This window comes from Podarcis liolepis (assembly GCF_965112155.1).
Source record: "Podarcis liolepis genome assembly, chromosome: 12".
In the NCBI taxonomy this organism is placed as follows: Eukaryota; Metazoa; Chordata; class Lepidosauria; order Squamata; family Lacertidae; genus Podarcis; species Podarcis liolepis.
In genome coordinates this window covers 28,353,452-28,371,258 of record NC_139563.1, presented here as the reverse complement: position 1 = coordinate 28,371,258, position 17,807 = coordinate 28,353,452, and the positions used below count along the sequence as shown (strand labels likewise).

At 44.6% G+C, this 17,807-nt stretch overlaps 1 protein-coding gene across 30 annotated transcripts in view; it reads right to left on the bottom strand.

Annotated features, from left to right (window-relative positions):
• The window catches only part of PPP1R9A (protein phosphatase 1 regulatory subunit 9A), a 148,536-nt gene that overhangs the window by 126,134 nt on the left and 4,595 nt on the right, over nucleotides 1-17,807 (bottom strand). For 13 of the 30 annotated variants that reach the window (XR_014518026.1, XM_083469032.1, XM_083469012.1 and 10 more), the window contains exon 2: nucleotides 577-2,218. Coding sequence is in view for 25 of the 30 variants with exons in the window: in XM_083469032.1 (XP_083325158.1) it covers nucleotides 577-2,019 (1,443 nt within the window). In the remaining 5 variants the exon portion in view is untranslated. Of the gene's footprint in view, nucleotides 1-576; nucleotides 2,219-3,115; nucleotides 3,381-3,939; nucleotides 4,098-4,359; nucleotides 5,054-17,807 lie in introns of those variants that run through there. The other 17 variants (XM_083469028.1, XM_083469021.1, XM_083469026.1 and 14 more) reach the window with 13 other exon arrangements.

The following is a 17,807-nucleotide window of genomic DNA, read 5'->3' as shown; positions in this document are numbered from 1 at the left end:
GTCAAGGATTACACACAAACACACTTGTTGGAAGGGGCTGCCATTATACAATGTTTGCAGAAGCACTATATGGAAATAAGCAACTGGAATCCCAAAGACCAAATCTGAGGCTGCCAGAGGCATGAAGAGTGTACAGGAGAATCACTGCTAAGTGACAAAAGAGATCTAGCTACCCACTTCCCACCACAGGAGGCAAAACCCTACTGTGGGGAAAACAAGAAGTTATCACAGACACAGGCTGATTAGCACCATTTCAAACCTACTCTAGCCACATAAAACTCTTCTGAGTGAAAGTATGCCTAAATATTGTGACAATAAATATGTCTGATACACAGGTTAGCCACAACTATACAAGGGGCAAACAAGAGTTATTAGAGCTTGGAATGATTCTTAACGATTTGAATCAATCCTTATTTTCCAGTCAGGACCAAATATGAATCCTAAGGCCACGAAACAAATTCAATACCGGAAGCAACTAGAAAAAAATTCGCCAGAGACAGTGTCAAGAGTTAAAACAAAAGAACAAAAACAACCACTCAAAAACAATGTAAAGAATAACAGACCAGTGAAACTTACCTTAATTGGAGCACTACTAAACTTAATTTTTCGGCTTGCTGGGATTTCATCTTCTTCTGGCAATCCAACAATTTCAGAACATTCCATGTCAGCTTCGTAATAACAGTTGTCATCGCTGTCTTCTTGATCATCCTGTTCTGTTCCCGTCTCCCCCCAGTCAGAATTATATCTTGATCGTACCCTGTAGACATTGTAATCAGAGTGCATATACACATGAGAACTCTGAAAGTTATTCAAGTCTTCCTGTTCTTCCTTTCCATTTGTATCTTCACAGTGGGAGCCAACAGAACGAGAAGCTTCACTGACTGTGATGTCATCACTAGCTATTAAGTTTCCTGATATTTCTGCAGTCTCAGCTCCAGCAGAGATCTTTTTTTGCTGCAAAGGTGGTACTACAGGCTCTATTTTTGCCTTATTGCTTGTACAGTTCTCACCAAAACTTTGTTCATCAAGTCCATCTACTGACTCTTGTTTAGTCGCTTCACAGGCATCAACAGAATCATAGCAGACATCCTTGTTTTGTATTCCACCTGGTTTTGACAAAGGCAAAGTGCTTTTGGGAGTTTCATTGTCTGATGGAGATCTACTGCTGTTCTGCTCAGAGTTTTCAACAGGTGCTGAGCTGGCATTTTGTTTAGCTGATGGAGGCCAAGCATTGGCATCTTTTATGGGGCTGAAATCGTCGAGGTTTGCAACACTGGAAGACAGATTTGGGTCCACAGAAGACAGGTTTAGTGGATAGTGACCAGTTACAGAATACTCTTCATTGTTTCCCGTCTTTTCTAGAACATTTTGTTGTGAGTCAGTATTTTCAAACACTGCACTAAGTTGGCTCACTGTTGGAGAAACAGCCTCTGTCCTTGAACTAAGACTATCCAGCGAATCTGTACTTCCCCTGTTAGACTTAGAGCTGCACCAGTCATCTTGAAGATCACTGTTAGAAACAGATCTCTCTTTCTTTGGGGAGTAGCGATTTGAATGCCCTGTTTCATGAGTATTTCTTTCAAACAATCTCCGTGTTTCAGTAAACTTGGAGTAAGAAGGACCATCGTGCATAGCATCAAACCTACTAATCCTTTCTGAAACGGAAGATTCTAACTTCACAACTGATCCATCTCCCTTCTCCACAAGCTCCTTTGGCCTAATTCTTCTTTGGGGAGATAGGGGTCCACCTTTACTTCTGGTCTTTGCCATGCCTCCAGCACTCTCATTGGGCTCCATGCCCATTTGCATGAATAAATTTTTAATCCTGTTGACGTTAGATCCATATTTCCTCCCCCTGGTTTGCTGAGAAGCCTCTCCTTCTTTAGTCTTTTGTTCTCCATCTGACTTAGGCTTGTCAAAGGTGCTTTTCAATGCTTGGAACTCAGTCCTATAAGCGTTCCTGTGAGGAGAGGCACTTCGGAGATTTGATCTTTCCCCTGAACACTCTGTCTTCATCATGTTTATTTTTGGGATGTTAAACCAACATACATAGTGGCCGCTGTACCCTCCAGTTGAGATTGTGGATGAGGGGCTTAAAGGACATTAGATTCTGCCAAGGCCATACTTATAGGCAGGCGACAATCCTCCAGATATGGGTACCAGCAAAAACAAAAACAAGTGGGAAACTGGATGATTTTCAAAAGAATGTTGATGTAACCTGCAACACAAAGGAGGATTGTGATTCATATCTGTGGGTTTGTAGATCTTCATACCTATTCAACATTTACATCCGTTTTAGAATATGGCTGGCTATAAAAGGGGAAGGTTATGATATGAAGCCACCAGATGCAATTCCATCTCTCAAAGGAATCACATTTGAATTTGGAAGTTATGTGGATGGGAGACTTGCCTGGGAAGCCCCACTGACACATACCCTAAGCTCCTTAAATGAAGAGAAACATAAATGGAATAAATAAACTGTTTCATGCTTTAACAACATCATGATGGAATGTTATAGTATCTTCAGAACTTCATTTAAGTGAGGGTTAATCAGGACTCCATCTTTTAGAACCCATTTTGGATTTCATTACTCAGACCTCTGGATCATTATATGGAGTAACAGCAGAAGACAACAGTAAGTGAAGTAAATTCCTATCATAAACAAATCATTATTCTGCTATCACATGACTGAGACTGGGGACATTACTTCTGTGTAGGACCAAGACCTAATCCCTCTCTTTCCCAATAGTCAATGTATGTACATGCATATACACGCTATTCAACTGTACAACAGTTCTGCATTATACCAATGTATTTTATCATTAAAGTTTCCTTCAAATGATGATGAAGAGCCAGGTACACATATCTCTACCACTGTGAAATGGTGTGATGCAGCCATGAGTGACACGTTCCTCTGAAACAGCAACACTTTGCTGCCTTCATTTTCAAAACACCACCACCACCACCAAATGAACAAATTAATAAACTCGCTCTGAGATTGGGGGGGGGGAGAGAGAGAGAGAGAGAGAGAGAGAGAAATGAGGGACAGAGAAATCACATGCACAGAAATTTAGAACTTGCAGGAAGCAAATAATTTGGTATGGTAAAGACTTGCCTGTTCCCCTTGGGGTATATTCAGCATGACAAAGAACCATGAAAGGTGCAGTGAAAGGGGGAAGAGGAAACCTCAATGCAGGCTAAATCTGTCCATTTCCCAGTCTGGATCTCGGTAAAATCTGTACGGCAAGTGGCAATTTATATGAATCCCGAGCGTCCTGCCCTCCCGCAAGGAGGAATACGGGGGCTACCAGAGTCCCTTGGCGTCGTTTAATAGAGGAGGAGGAGGAAATGGGTTTTGCTTCCAGCCTGAGCAAGCAGCCCTAAAGAAATACAGAAGAGCAGCACATGACTAATAATAGAGCAAAATCTCTCATTAGCGCCCTTCTGTTTCCGCCTCCTCCGCCGCTACAACTTCACCGCAGCTGCAAGCCTCCCGAAGCGACCGACCCGGGCAACGCACACATGTGGACCTGGCTCGGCTCGCTCCGGCCCCGACCGGCCTCCGCCTCCCGCCCCCCGCATCCTCCCGCCTGCCCGAGTCAACGCGCTGCCGGGGCTGCGAGACAGATTACAAGACTCGCGCCCATATTGCGTCTGTTCTCCAGCCTTGACAACTAAGCGGTTATTTGCTCCTAAGCAACGTTGTGATGTGGCCATTAATGCCCCCAATCCCTTCCTTGGAAGAGAACCACATCCCTGCCTCCAAATCGCCTCTCTCTCTCTCTGGTCCCCAAGCATGCAATTAATTGAGGGGGGGGCGTGGAAGGGTCATTTGCAAATAATAGAGAAGGTGAGAGTCTATAATCAATCTCGAGGTGCAGAACCTTCCCCCAACCTCCACGCTTCGCTGTGTCGGCGTCGCTCGTGCAAGAAACCCACCCGGGGAGGGGTGGTATATCGCCAGCTAGTAAGTGTGGCGATGAATCCCCTTCTTTCCTTCGTTTCCTTTCTCTCTCCAGCCCAGCGCGACGTCCTTCACGCTCCCAATAGGAAAGTGGCGCAAAAGGCACAACTCTGTCCCCGCCGGGGCAGAAAAAGGGGGGGAAACCCGCTGCTAAACTGCCCAGGCAGGAAACGCGGGAGCCGGGAAGCACCTTGCAACAGGAGCGGCGGCTGTGTAAGAATGCAGGGAGCAAGACGGCGCTCACGAGCCCTGCAAGCGAACCAGCCAGCCTGCCCACTTTCGGTGCTCCCGAAACAAAAGCTGCTCCCGGCCGCAGGAGTCAAGCCACAGCGAGCCCCACACAGGCAGGTTTTGTTTTGCAAAGGGGGTGGGGGGGGCTCACCGCGGCACCTTACCCGGGAGAGTCGGAGTTGCAAAAGCCCCGCCGCCTCTCGATTCCCCTCCGCTTCTCCGGCTACTACTGCCGCCGTGCTGTCCACCGGCCCGCCACCTCCCGGCACTGCTGCTGCCGCCGCCGCCCGCAGCCTGCCCGGCAGCAGCAAGCTCCTCCGACTCGGCTCTTGCACGCCATTGCAGGCGGCGGTGGCGCCTGAGACGCTGCGCGGGGTGGGCGGGGGGAGGAAGGTTCCCGCGCTCGGCTCCACCACCAGCCGGGCTTCCCGCCGCCCGCTCGGCCTCCGGGGGACGCCCAGGCAGGCAGGCGGGTCCCGGGCGGCCCTAGAGAGGGAGAACGTCGGCCAGCACGGGCGGCCCTCGGTCTCTCCGGGCCAAGAGCGCCTGACAGGTGCCTCACCTCCTCGGCGCGCTGCAATGGTTTGCCCCGCTGGGAAAGAGGCTGGGGAGGTGGGTGGGAAGAAGGCGCCAAAGCCACACAGCAGCAGCAGCAGCAGCTCGACGGCGACGACGCGCCCGGCCGGAGCGGGAAAGGACGACGAGAGGCGACCCGCGCCGCCGCCACTGCTTGGCCTCTCAGGCGCTCCCCGCTGGCCCGCATGCAGCCCGCCTCTCGCCAGACGTCCTAGGCTGCTTGAGACTCCCGCTTTCTTTCGCAGCGGTTCCCAAGAGGGAAGCGGATTGAGTCCCCTGGCGAGAGACTCTTACACGCCTCTGACTCCGTCTGTGCCTCAGGGGTGAAATTCTCCACTGCCCTGGGTTGCGCGTGGGGGGCTTTCAAGACACCCCACGTTCACGCAACCGTCGGGGGTACTTTGGTTTTCGAACAGAAGCTGCGTTTGGGACTGGCGCTGGAGGAGTGGGAACACAGATTTGCCCCTCGAAGCTTGGGACCGAGCTCAGCTGACCTGCCTGGCCGCGTGGAAATAAACGGAGTAATGGCCACGCGCCCTCACCGTTACTGGTTGCACGTCTGAAGTCGCCACACTTGCACTTTAAGGGCGGGGAACCTACGGGCTACCAGATGCTGACCATTGGCAGCGCTGCTCGGGCTGATGGGAGTTGGAGTTCCAGCAATATCTGAAGTGCTGTGGGTTCCTCGCCCCAAACAACAAAAGAAACCTACTGGGTCATGCAGTAAGCGTAGTGGTCAAAAACACAGTTCCCAGCTAAATGCAATATTCCTCATAAGAAGCTGCCTTTAAACCGAGTTGGCTCATCTAGCTCAGTATTTATTGTCTGCACTGGCTGGCAGTGCTAAAACACTGGTCTACCTAGTTCAATATTGTCTACACTGACTGGCAGAGGCTCTCCAGGGTTCAGACATACCCAGCCATTTCTGGAGATGCTGTCCTACCTTGCTCTTAGCGCACAACTACTAGCATTCAGTGATACACTGTCCCTGAAACTACATTTCAGACACACAGAACTCTAGAATATTTGCAAATGAATCTACAAACGCACCATTTCCTTGAGAATTTTTGCAGTTTATATTTAAAGAAGTTTGATCCACAACTAACAAAGTTCTGTTCTTCAGTAGGGCTGTTTTTAATAAAATATACATGACCATAGAATATACATGACCATAGAATATGCACTATAGAGTGTAAACAGCATCAAAGAAAACAGCCAAGGTACAAGGGGGAGCAGCATTTACCGTATACCTCACTTTTCCATCAGGCACTACACACAAAATGGCCACGCCAAGGGAGTAAACAAGAGGAGGAACAAAATTGTGAATCCAAGGAAGAGCATCTACAGGACAGGGACCCAAGCTAACTTGTCACCTTTTTTGTAACTTCACAGTAAATTACAGCCAATTGGAAAGACTGGCATTTGGGGGTTGGATGGGTATCTGACAATGACCAAAGGGAAACAGTGGCTTTGGGCACTTGGATAACTACCTGGGCTCATCCAAAGAGCACAGCAAAGCAGATGTATGAATGTCTAGCTATGCCCTTGAAATACAACAGAAAAATCACTGGGGGCCTTGTTCTGTAACTTCAGTTACAAATACACATTACAACCCACAGCATATGAATCCATCAAAATACAAATTCTAATATGATATACAGGGTGGTGCTGTGGGTAAAACCTCAGCGCCTAGGACTTGCCCATCGCATGGTCGGCGGTTCAAATCCCCGCGGCGGGGTGAGCTCCCGTCGTTCGGTCCCAGCACCTGCCCACCTAGCAGTTCGAAAGCACCCTTAAGTGCAAGTAGATAAATAGGTACCGCTTTATAGCGGGAAGGTAAACGGCGTTCCGTGTGCTGCTCTGGTGCCGGTTCGCCGGAGCAGCTTCGTCACGCTGGCCACGTGACCCGGAAGTGTCTGCGGACAGCGCTAGCTCCCAGCCTCTAGAGTGAGATGAGCGCACAACCCTAGAGTCTGGCAAGACTGGCCCACACGGGCAGGGGTACCTTTACCTTTAATATGATATACAAAAGGAATGCTGGGGACTATTAGGAAAGGGACAGAAAATAGCAATACTTATATTACAACGTGCTTATATAAATACACAGTGCAGTGATATTTGTAAGTGCCGTGTACATTTCTTCTTACCCCATCCCAAAAACATAGCTTTGGGAAAGGTGCAGAAAAAAAGCTTCGGAAATGAATAGCCAGTTCAGGTTGGGACACTGTTCCAAACCAAGAATGGCTGAAACATTTGGAACATTTTAGTTTACAAAAGAAAAAGAAAAAAAAGAGCTCTGGGAACAGGATAGAGGGATATATAGTAAGAGGTTTATAAAACGATGCATAGTACTCAAAACTGGCTAGCAGATTCAGGTAAGACAAAATGTTTAAAAGAAATTTGCAAGATGTACAATCTGCTGCTAAAAGTTGAGGTGCTGAAGGCCACTAGCTTAGATGGCATTGAAGGGAGACTAGACTAATTCACAAAGGATATGCCCATCAGTAGCTACGATGGCTACATGGAACCTCCAAGAATAGATGTTAAATGCTCTAAACAGCCTTTGCCACCTGGTGCCCCCCAAATGATTTGGACTGCAGCTCCCATCAGCCCCAGCCTGTATGAGGAACAACAGCAGGAAAAGTCACTAACTTGCCTTCAAGCCCTGTTCATTAGTTTCCCATGGGGCATATGGTTGGCCTGTGTGGGGAGCAGGTTCTTGGACTAGATGAGTCCTTGGTCTAATCCAGCAGGGCTTCTCTTATTAAACAACCATTTTTGGTTATAGAATCACAGAACTGCAGATTTGGAAGGGTCCACAAAGCTCATCTAGTCCAGCCCCCTGCAATGCAGGAATCTTTTGCCCGATGTGGGGCTTGAACCCACAACCCTGAGATTATCCCAGGAGCTCTCGCCATCCTCATCTCAAGGTGAAGTACATAATATAATAAAAACAGCTAAAGGAACCTAGTTTAAAGTGGTGCAGAAAATAGCAAGTAAAAGCAATTGAAATTTTTTTAAAGGAAAAACCCACAACAGCGACCTATTCATTCAGCTGGGAAAGCTTGTCGCAGCACAATTGTCTTTGATTGTTTCCATAAAGTTCAGATAGTGGGTGCCTGTTGTATTTTGACAGCAATGCTGTTCCACAGAACAGGGACAGCCACACTAAAAGCCCTGGTCTGAGTTACCTGATCCCAGTAACTGTCTTGTGGTCTTGAGGACCTTTAGTAGAAACTCTCCCACACATCACAATGACCTACAGGGACAGCCTCCCGGGTCACCTGGTCCTAAGCTTGCTGAGGCCGGCTCTCCCCTTAGCGTTCTGCGTGGAGTGTGAAAAGCTACTCTGTGCAGTTTCAGTATCATTTTTGTGCATGGCTAAACAAAACATTCCAGTGGGTTGATTTCAATTTATTCTCCCTCCAATCTCATTGTTCATTCATTATTACTAACAGTCGACATTGCTCCAAGTGTTCCTGCTAAGTTTAATGTATTCATAGCGGAATCTGCGCAGCCTTGCTTTTCCAGAAGAGCATGGGGAGAGAGCATGCAACTTCTTCTGCAGGGAGATGTTCCCTGAGAAAGGTCTTTCATCTGAATTCTTTTAATCTGACTTGTATTTCTGGATCCGGGGCCTATTGCAAGGCCAATGCATTACGAATTCTATCTTGTTCATTTTTTATTTCCAGATTTATCTACAGTGGTACCTTGGGTTGCAGATGCTTCAGGTTACAGACTCCGCTAACCAAGAAATAGTACCTTGGGTTAAGAACTTTGCTTCAGGATGAGAACAGAAATTGTGGCGTGGCGGCAGCGGGAGGCCCCATTAGCTAAAGTGGTACCTCAGGTTAAGAACAGTTTCAGGTTAAGAATGGACCTCTAGAATGAATTAAGTTCTTAACCCAAGGTACCACTGTACAAGTCCTTTTGTTTCATTTTTGATGCGATCACACACACATGGCATTAAGACTCACAGAAATTTATATGTGGAAGAGATCCACAGATGCAATCTAGCCCAATACCCTACTCAGTGCAGGAGTCTTGCAACTAAAGTGACCCCTGAAAGGGCACCCAGCCTCTGCTTAAAAACCTCCTGTGAACAAGAGACCATGACTTGCCAAGGCAGCTGAACTGCTCTTGCCATTAATAAGTTTCTTTTATCCTTAGCCAAAACCTGCTTCCCTGCACTTTCTGCCCGTTGGTTATAATTCTGCTCTCTGAAGTAACAGAGAGCAAGGCCAAATTTACACCATGCATTCAAAGCATTGTGATACCATTTTAAACTTCCCACAAAGAATTCTGGGAGCTGTAGTTTATTAAGTGGTTTGGCAGTGGTTAAGAGACCCCTGTTCCCCTTACAGAGCTACAATTCCCAGAGTTTCCTGTTAAAGCATTCTGGAAACCAAAGCTCTGGAAGGGCAACAGGGTTCTTCTAACAACTCTCAGCACCCTTAACAAACTACAGCTCCCAGAATTCTTTGGGGGAAGCCACAGCTGTTTAAAGTAGCATCCCAGAGATATACATGCATGGTGTAAATAATAATAATATTATTATTATTAATAATAATAATAATAATAATAATAATAATAATAATAATTTATCTATATCCCACCCTCCCCAGCCAAAGCCGGGCTCAGAGCGGCTAACAACAGTAAAAGTAGCACAGTTTACATAAAATCACAGTCAATTAATTGAAATACATTCTAAAATCAGTTCAGAATCAAATTAATGGCAACCATTGGGCTAGAGTTCTATGAGGGTTACAGAAGGAGGGGGTCAGACTGTGCCTTGGCCAAAGGCCTGATGGAACAGCTCTGTCTTGCAGGCAGTGCGGAAAGATGTCAAGTCCCGCAGGGCCCTAGTCTCTTGTGACAGAGCGTTCCACCAGATCGGGGCCATGGCCAAAAAAGCCCTGGCTCCCTATGGCCCGGGATCTCCACAATGTTTTTATTTGAAAACCGTAAGGTCCTCCGTGGGACAACCCAGGAGAGGCAGTCCCATAGGTACGACCCACAACTGTTTCTTAAAGAAACAGCAAATACAGTAATCTAAAAATATTGGTTGAGAAATATAGCTTGTAACATAGACCTTCAAGTTTTTCCCAAGTTAAAAATATGTTGCAACGTAACAAACCAATCTCGATTGCCCCTTTTCTGAAATGATAGTTGGCATTGGTTGAATTTCTAAACACACTTATCAGAAAGCCTCACTGAACACAGTGGGACTGCTATCTTTGAGTAAACATGAATAGGATTGCTCTGTTAATGTACTATGTAACTGTTTTATTTGTTTTATGATTGTATATTTACCGTTGCAACCCAACCTGGGACCTTATAATAGAAAACGGATATTAAATCTAATAAAATAAATAAATATAAATGAATATAAAACAATTTGACACATTACTGTAAATAATGATGTGTTTAATGTGTTTTTTTTAATCTGATGGATTTATGCTCTTGTTTTCTTGTAGAAAATAAAGCACAATCCACATCAGATGTCTGCAGAAGTCTTATTTAGTTCAATGGGCTGTACCCAAGAAGAACACTAAATGAATTATCCATTTTGCTCCCCAGCCAATTTGGTGAGCCTGCTATATAATCCACATATTCTGAACATCGAGACTTCATTAAAAAGGCTTATTAGTATTTCAGAATTGGTCCTAGATTTACTTAAGAAATAGTAACCAGCTTGACAGCTTGGAGACTGCTTCAGAGAGCTCTTTGCCCAGAAAAGAACCACTGATAATGCTAACAAAACTATATAATTAACAATTTAACAAAAAAGGGGTCACATACTTGGCTGGTTACTGAGGGCAGTAATTGAACAATGGAGTTCTCGTTACATTCATTCATAAACATTTCGTTTCATTAATAATGGAACAGCAATGTTGGGAGTTGGTAAAGGGAATTTCCAGAGCGAATCAGAAAATATGTATGTGAATTGTGATAGCAAGAGTGCCTGAGCTCATTAAATCTTCACATAGCTCAGGGATGGGGGAACCTCTGGTCCTCCAGATACTGTCGGACTCCAGCTCCCATCAGCATGGCCAATTTTGTGTGAAGATGGGATTCTTCATCACTGACATAACTGAAAACCCAAGTCACACATACAGGGGGTCAAATCTGCCAGTTTCACGTTCTCCCAGTTTCTAATTTTCCCATCTAAAATTTAGTTCTCTACATGGCTGAAGCAATTTCTGGTCAAGAAAGAAAATAACCTTCAAGAAAATTTGTCAGCATTTTAGTTCAAATTTCTCCTGATAAACACTTTTTTTTGGTATGCTGTTTTTACTAATGTACACAAATTTTTTTTTGCAAGGAATGTCCACTAATAATATGCATTCTTATGTTATTTTCACCAGTATGTGCTGTTTTGGGCACACATTCTTCCAAGAACATGCATTTTTTAAACATTGCTTTGCGGTAGAACTCCATTACAAACTTCACAGAACTGCGAATTTTAAAGGACAGCTGTGTTTCGATTCACATATTAGTTCAAGAAGTGCAAATTAGGTAGTTGCTCATTGAAATGCAAATAAAGTTGAATTTATCCCCCATTCCTAGTCACATAGCCTTCCCAACCATTTTTTCATAACAGCTCCCCATAACTTCATTGCCTTCATTTATCCCTCTTTGCTATCTTCACTGCTTCCTGTTTGCCTACACTGGCGCAGCACACTACAGTATTAGTAATGGACACTGCTATTTTCCTACGTGAAAAACTGTTAGCACCTTCATGATGGAAGATGCATGAACACAATGGGCTCCCCCCAACCCCCAACCTCATCTACCACATAAAACCTGCATACTGTATATGCACACTGATAAAAGACACACCCTGAATCTATGACTGTTACATCTGACAATTTATTCATGATGTTCCCAGGTGCTGAGGAAAGTGCTTTTCTGCACAGGGAAATTATAACATCTGGCCTCATGCTGTAAACTTTATGCTGCACCTATGAAAGAGGCAACCAGAATATTCTATGTATAAGCTGAAGCGATGGTGCAGAAGATAGGGCATGATGCTTTTAAAATGGCCTCCCCAAAAAATCAAGAGATAGGAACGTTTGCGGCTAAAACAGTGAACCGCTCTTCTGCAACACCACCTGTAAGGGGCTTTGAACACCACTGAAGGCAAATGCACTCCCTTCTTGATTACTAATGCCTTCACGGTGCCACTGACCCTTCGCTCTGCCTTCTGTTTTTAATTAGCATCATTTTTCACGTAGCTCTACACATCTGCAGAGCTGTCAGGTCTCAGCCACATGCCTCCAGAGAGATTTGTACAATGCTGGAGGAAGATTCCGGCATCTCCACTTTTTGCTTGCTTGCTTGCTTGCTCTTTCTTTACAGCCTTTCAAAGCTTCCACAACAGCTGCAGGCCTCGCCAGCAATCAACCTGGGAACAACATACAAGGTAGCATAGCTCTCAGCCGGAAAGAGCACTGCCCATTGACCAGCGGTGACTGGTGTCCTTTGGGACTGGTAGGTTAGAAGACAGAGCGATCCGGTGCAGGTGAGGCCAGAGCCAATGACAGTCAGAGTCCCTGATGGACCAGCCTCCACTGTCACATTGCAGCAGCCTTCTATGAACAGCCCTCCAGCCACTTACGTCTTCAGCATATTGAAAAGCTAGAAATAGACAGTGGGGGGGGGACGCATACCCCTAAACGTTTTGTGAATCTAAGTTTGGCCTCACTGAGGGGCAGTATTTCAATATGAGTAGGAAGATGAGAGTGCCTCTAAACTTTTTTTTTTTTTTTTTTTAGAAAGCAAGCACTGGAAATACATATATTTTACCAAACTCAGTTCTGTTAGTCTAAGATTGGCAGCCCCACATTGGTCTTCTCCAGATGTTTTGCACTGCAGCTCTCATCAGCCCTGCCCAGCACAGAGGGCCATCATTTCAATTTCTGTCTGTTTCCCACAGGAAATGGTGTCTCAAGCTTTCCAGGGCATTCTGGGGGATTTTAAGCAATGCTGTGCCAAAACCTGGTATTCAGTTTCTCAAATGATTTCTTCTTGGGGGGGGGGGGGGAGCAGCTTCTCTTTGTCTTCTTCATTCTCAGGACACATTCAGATTTCTTCAGAATTTTGCTAGGTGCAAGGTTGAGTTTACCGGTACTTTATTCCTGTGAGCTAGCCTTGGGTGGTGAGTGCATTTTTCTTTCTCCAGCACTCAAAGGCCTTCCCAGCTGTCTGCTAGTCTAAAAGAGCCCCATGAGAAGAGTTATCTAACAACGTGGGCCCGCCCGCCCCGCCCCCATCAACAGAAATGTGGGAAGCCACCTTTAGAAGGAAAGTACATGTAAGACAATGTACAATCTTGTACAATCTTGCAGACATCTACTCAGAAATAAATTCTATGATGTTCAATGGGGACTTACTCTCAGGGAAGTGGATAGACAGTTGGAGCCTGAAAGTCTTTATATTACTAGCTAGGCTTGCTTTCTTGCTAGCTTTCCATGTTGGGTGTGACAAGGTGCATCAGTAAAATATTCCATAATTTTTATGTCTTGTTGGTTTCCTCACACAGCACTCTACAGATTCAGTACAGGTACAGGTTACTGTCCAAGGCTCTTCTTGTCAAATGCCTACATGGAATTTGGTACGGCTTATCCACACATTCCACATAACAGTGCTTGTGAAGCTAAGAAATGGAGTTGGTTTACTGTATTGTAATAATTCTGATAGTGCACCTGTAGGGTTCTATTTCACAAGCAGCTGCTGAACTGAAGATAACATTAATCCCGAAAAGACTGGAAAATGGGGCAGAAGCGGCGAAGGGGAAAATAATTGCAAAGTTACAAATATTATTTTAGTCTTAGAGCTGCTTTCTCCATGGTATTTGGGTGCATCCGCATTTCAGGATTAATCTGTAATAGATCCAGGAAACTATGGGTACTCATCTAAAGAGATCGCTCTGTTCTATTCTGTTTACTGGACACACAAATAATGTAATAGAAGACCAGCTCTTGCACATTCGAGCACGTTGTGCCTCAAAATGCAAAAAGAAAAGAAAGGAACAAATCTAGTTCTTGGATGGCAATTAGGGACAGGGACTTCTTGGTGGTGATGCTCCAATTGTGAAATTCTCTCCACAAGGAAGCTTATGTTTGGTGTGCCAGCCAAAAACATTCTTTTTATTCTCCCAGGCATTTAAACTGAGCTTGAACTGTGTGTTTGGTTTTTGTTCTGCTATTTATGTATTGCTTTAGATGCTATTCTTGTCTTTATTTTATTGTATTTCGGATCATCTTTTTATGTAGTTATTAGACTTCTAAGTTGCTTATTACCCAAAGGTCTCCAAGAGATTTACAACAGTTTTAAAAACATAAACACACATTTTTGTTCAGGCAGCTTAATTAACCTTGTTAAGGCTGACTTTGATGTCCTAATTTTCTTCTGAATTGTGTCTGCCTTTTCAGTTCTAATTGATGGCAACTGTTTCATTGTTTTTTATTTACTGAAGCGCTTTATTTTCCTTTCACAATGACACATAAGACATTACGATTTTCAGCTCGGGCTGATTTACACATTCCACTTTTTTACTTTCATATAAAAAATGTACAAAAATCTTACAGAAATTCAATCAGACAATTAAATTTAAAGCTGTCATTGCAAACATAAGAGCAACTCAAGCTGAGCAGCTTTAGCCTGTGATGTCTTGCTGGGTTTCACATAGGTAAGGAAAGAGAAACAGGTCTATAAGGCTTGCCTGAGGTATGTTTCCAACAGTGGGAAGGATGGCAAAATGGCCACATTTCCCACAAATTTTTGCCCTGCTCAGCAATAGTGACCTAGAATTCTTAGTGCTTTGGGTGGTGGAAGTCAGATCTTTGTTACCTTGTACAGATCAGACCTCAAACTCCATCATTACATTGCTGGTAATGGTTATAGGTAATGGTTATAGGTATAAATTAAACTTTTTCACAATATGAATGTCACCTGGACTTTGATCATATTCCAGATGTATATAGGTTACTGTTATGTAGCTAAGTAGAAAAGCAACAGCTGACTGAGGAAGAGGATATCAGGAACAGACATCCTCACAGCATTATTGGAGATAGCGGCCCCAGTGACAATACTCTGAGGTGAATTTTGTTTTATGGACCACCACCATCATCTGTCATTCACAGCAGCGTTTTCAGTAGTCTTATGGAGAGTGATTGTACAGCCTCTCTCTTAATTCTGTTGAAAGACCAGCCACTTTTAGTGCCTTTCAAAATTTATTGCATTCCTGCTGTTCACCACAGATCTCTGTAATTAAGAATTAGTGCCTGAGCTTGCTTTTTTCCTTCTCACACTTCTGGTCCTTTTCCTTTTGTGTCATATCTGAGCATTGCGAGCCTGAGGGCAAGGTTTTTCTTCTCACCAATATTTGTAAGCCACTTTGGAGTCTTCTTTGGCTGAAGGCCAGGATAAAATAAAATGCTTAATAATTATTGGGATAGGATGAGGTATAGCTATTTGCCCTGGCAAATGTAAACATTTTTACTAGTAACAGAAGTCCAGGAGGTCTAAAACATGCCAGTAAGAGAAGGCCACACAGAGACTATGCAACTAACAAGGACTTCAGTAACAAGAAGATTAGGGAGACAGAAGATACAGCAAAGCACTGCTTGGAAATACAGAACTGAAACTGAAAGCATAGTGCCTGACAGCTGACTCAGCAACTTCCTGATACGGCAAGCCTGAAGGGCCAATACACCACACAGTCATTTAAACAGGAGGAAGGATTTTACAACGATGTGGTGATCAGGATATTCAGCTGGGAAATTCCAAAAACGACTGCAGCCCCAAAGCCCACCCAGTCTTTAAACTAGTCCTACTTATACCACTGCAAACAAACCATCACTTTGACCCCATACTCTGCTAAGTGGAAGGTAAGCTGCATTGATGTCAGTGGACTTTACTTCCAATTAAACAAGCTTTGTCCATTTCTCACTATAGTAAAAGAGCAGGAAAAGCATTCCTGGGTAATAATTTCCTCTCAGTGTTCACTATCAGAAGCCAGGCATGCATATAGAAAAATCTATAGTGACCTTTCTGACTTGTGTGGCTGAATCTGAGCTATATAGTAATGTTAATAGTTTGGTGGCGTTAAGCTGCATGCCAGACCTCTCTAATCCCTGGATCTAGCAAGTGTTAAAAGCGACTCAAGCCTTCTAATTCTTGGAATACCCAAGATAGTGTCCTGGTGACGTGATGAGGGATTAAGGAGTTTGGTGTGAGATGGCAGGTGGGTGGAGCCCCCTTCCTTAACAGAAAAAGCCAGAGTTTTGAGTTAAATTGTTGTAGTGATGTGAGCCAAAAGTAAACCAGCCAGCTGTGAGAAGACAGAGAGACAGAACAATGTTTGAATTCAAGGCTGCGGCTATGGGAGAAACAAGACCCTTTTGGAGTGCCAATGCTGTGAACAGATTGAATATATGTGTAAATAAACCATATAGCATAAAGACACCACAGTCTCCTCTGTGCCTCATTTCCAAAGGAAACACGAACCCTGGGTAAGCACCCGGAATCCTGCACCGCTCAGAGACCGGGGTAGTGTGCAACATTAAGAACTGGATTTGCTGAAACAGCCCATTAGAGCCCTTAAACCAAAGCTGTTGGGATCTTGCCCTTAGAGTGCAAAAGTGTCAGGGTCATTTTGTTCTGCTTATCTCCTAGTTTGTGAAGAAGGGGGGGGGACCTGGAAAGTTAATACACCCTCACACTTGGGTCCCTGATAAAGCTTGTCAGTTTTGGAACAGAGCCTGAAGTTGGGAGATAGCTGTGTAAAGTGTAGCTGCCAATGCTTGCTATATACAGTGGTGCCTCGCAAGACGAAAAGAATCTGTTCTGTGATTCTCTTTGTCTAGCGGTTTTTTCGTCTTGCGAAGCAAGCCCATTGACGGATTAGCGGATTAGTGCTATTAGCGGCTTTTAGCAGCTTATCTGCTGATCGGATCAGCTGATAAGCGGCTTAGCGGCTTAGAAAAGGGGGGGGGAGGAAAAAAACCAGCAGGAACTCGCAAGACATTGTCGTCTTGCGAAGCAAGCCCATAGGAAATTTGTTTTGCGAAGCACCTCCAAAACGGAAAACTCTTTCGTCTAGCGAGTTTTCCGTCTTGCGAGGCATTCGTCTTGCGGGGCACCACTGTATTGAAAGACGAGGCATATGTTTGTGGTAGGTGGCATTTTGGAACCATTTAGCTCCAAGCAGAAATGTCCAGGGAAGGCTGACAAAGTGGTGTACATTTCAAGGAAAACTCATGAGCTAGCTGCTTGACAGCTGACCCCACCAAGAATGGAATACAGCAGAGTGCTGACAATGCCTTCTTTCCCTCTCCCTCTCTCTCTTGAGTTCTTCTGTTTCTGCAGAGTCAAAGGAAGGAAGCTTGCCTTATGCTTTCCTAAGAAAAAGGGCTAGGATTTTGCACAGCTGTGCAAGATGGGACATAGGGTTGATTGGAATTTAAGATACGTTTCACCAGAGTTTAATCCCGGAACCAGTTTACAGATTCCAGTACTCCATACTGGAAATATGTGAAGGGCTAATAGTGCCTCTGAACATCTGCAGAGTGCATTTCTACTCATTATATATCAACCCATATTATTTTTTTATTGGTAGACAAACTTTCTCAGTGCTGGCTCAATACATTTTGCTGCCTGAAGCCGAAATCAAACTTTCCTCCCCACATAGGTAAGGCAAGCACCATTCAGACACTGATTCCTGCCTCCACCCATCACCTGCCCATCTCATAGTGCCATCTGAAGCGGGTCATTTCCTCCCCACTGTATTCCTTCTGGACAGTTGGCGTGGTTTTGAGACACATAACGGATACCACCTGTGAATTTCATGAAATGCACAGAAAACTCAAGCAATTTTATACAATCTTAGCTCCTCTCCTCTCCTGTGAAAAGTTCATGACCCAAGTAAGAACTGTATGTGGTAGTTATGAATATGCATGTCCGTGTTAGAACACTTTCTAAAAGTCTGCCTTAGCCCAAACTTTCAAATGATATAAACAAGCATATTAAA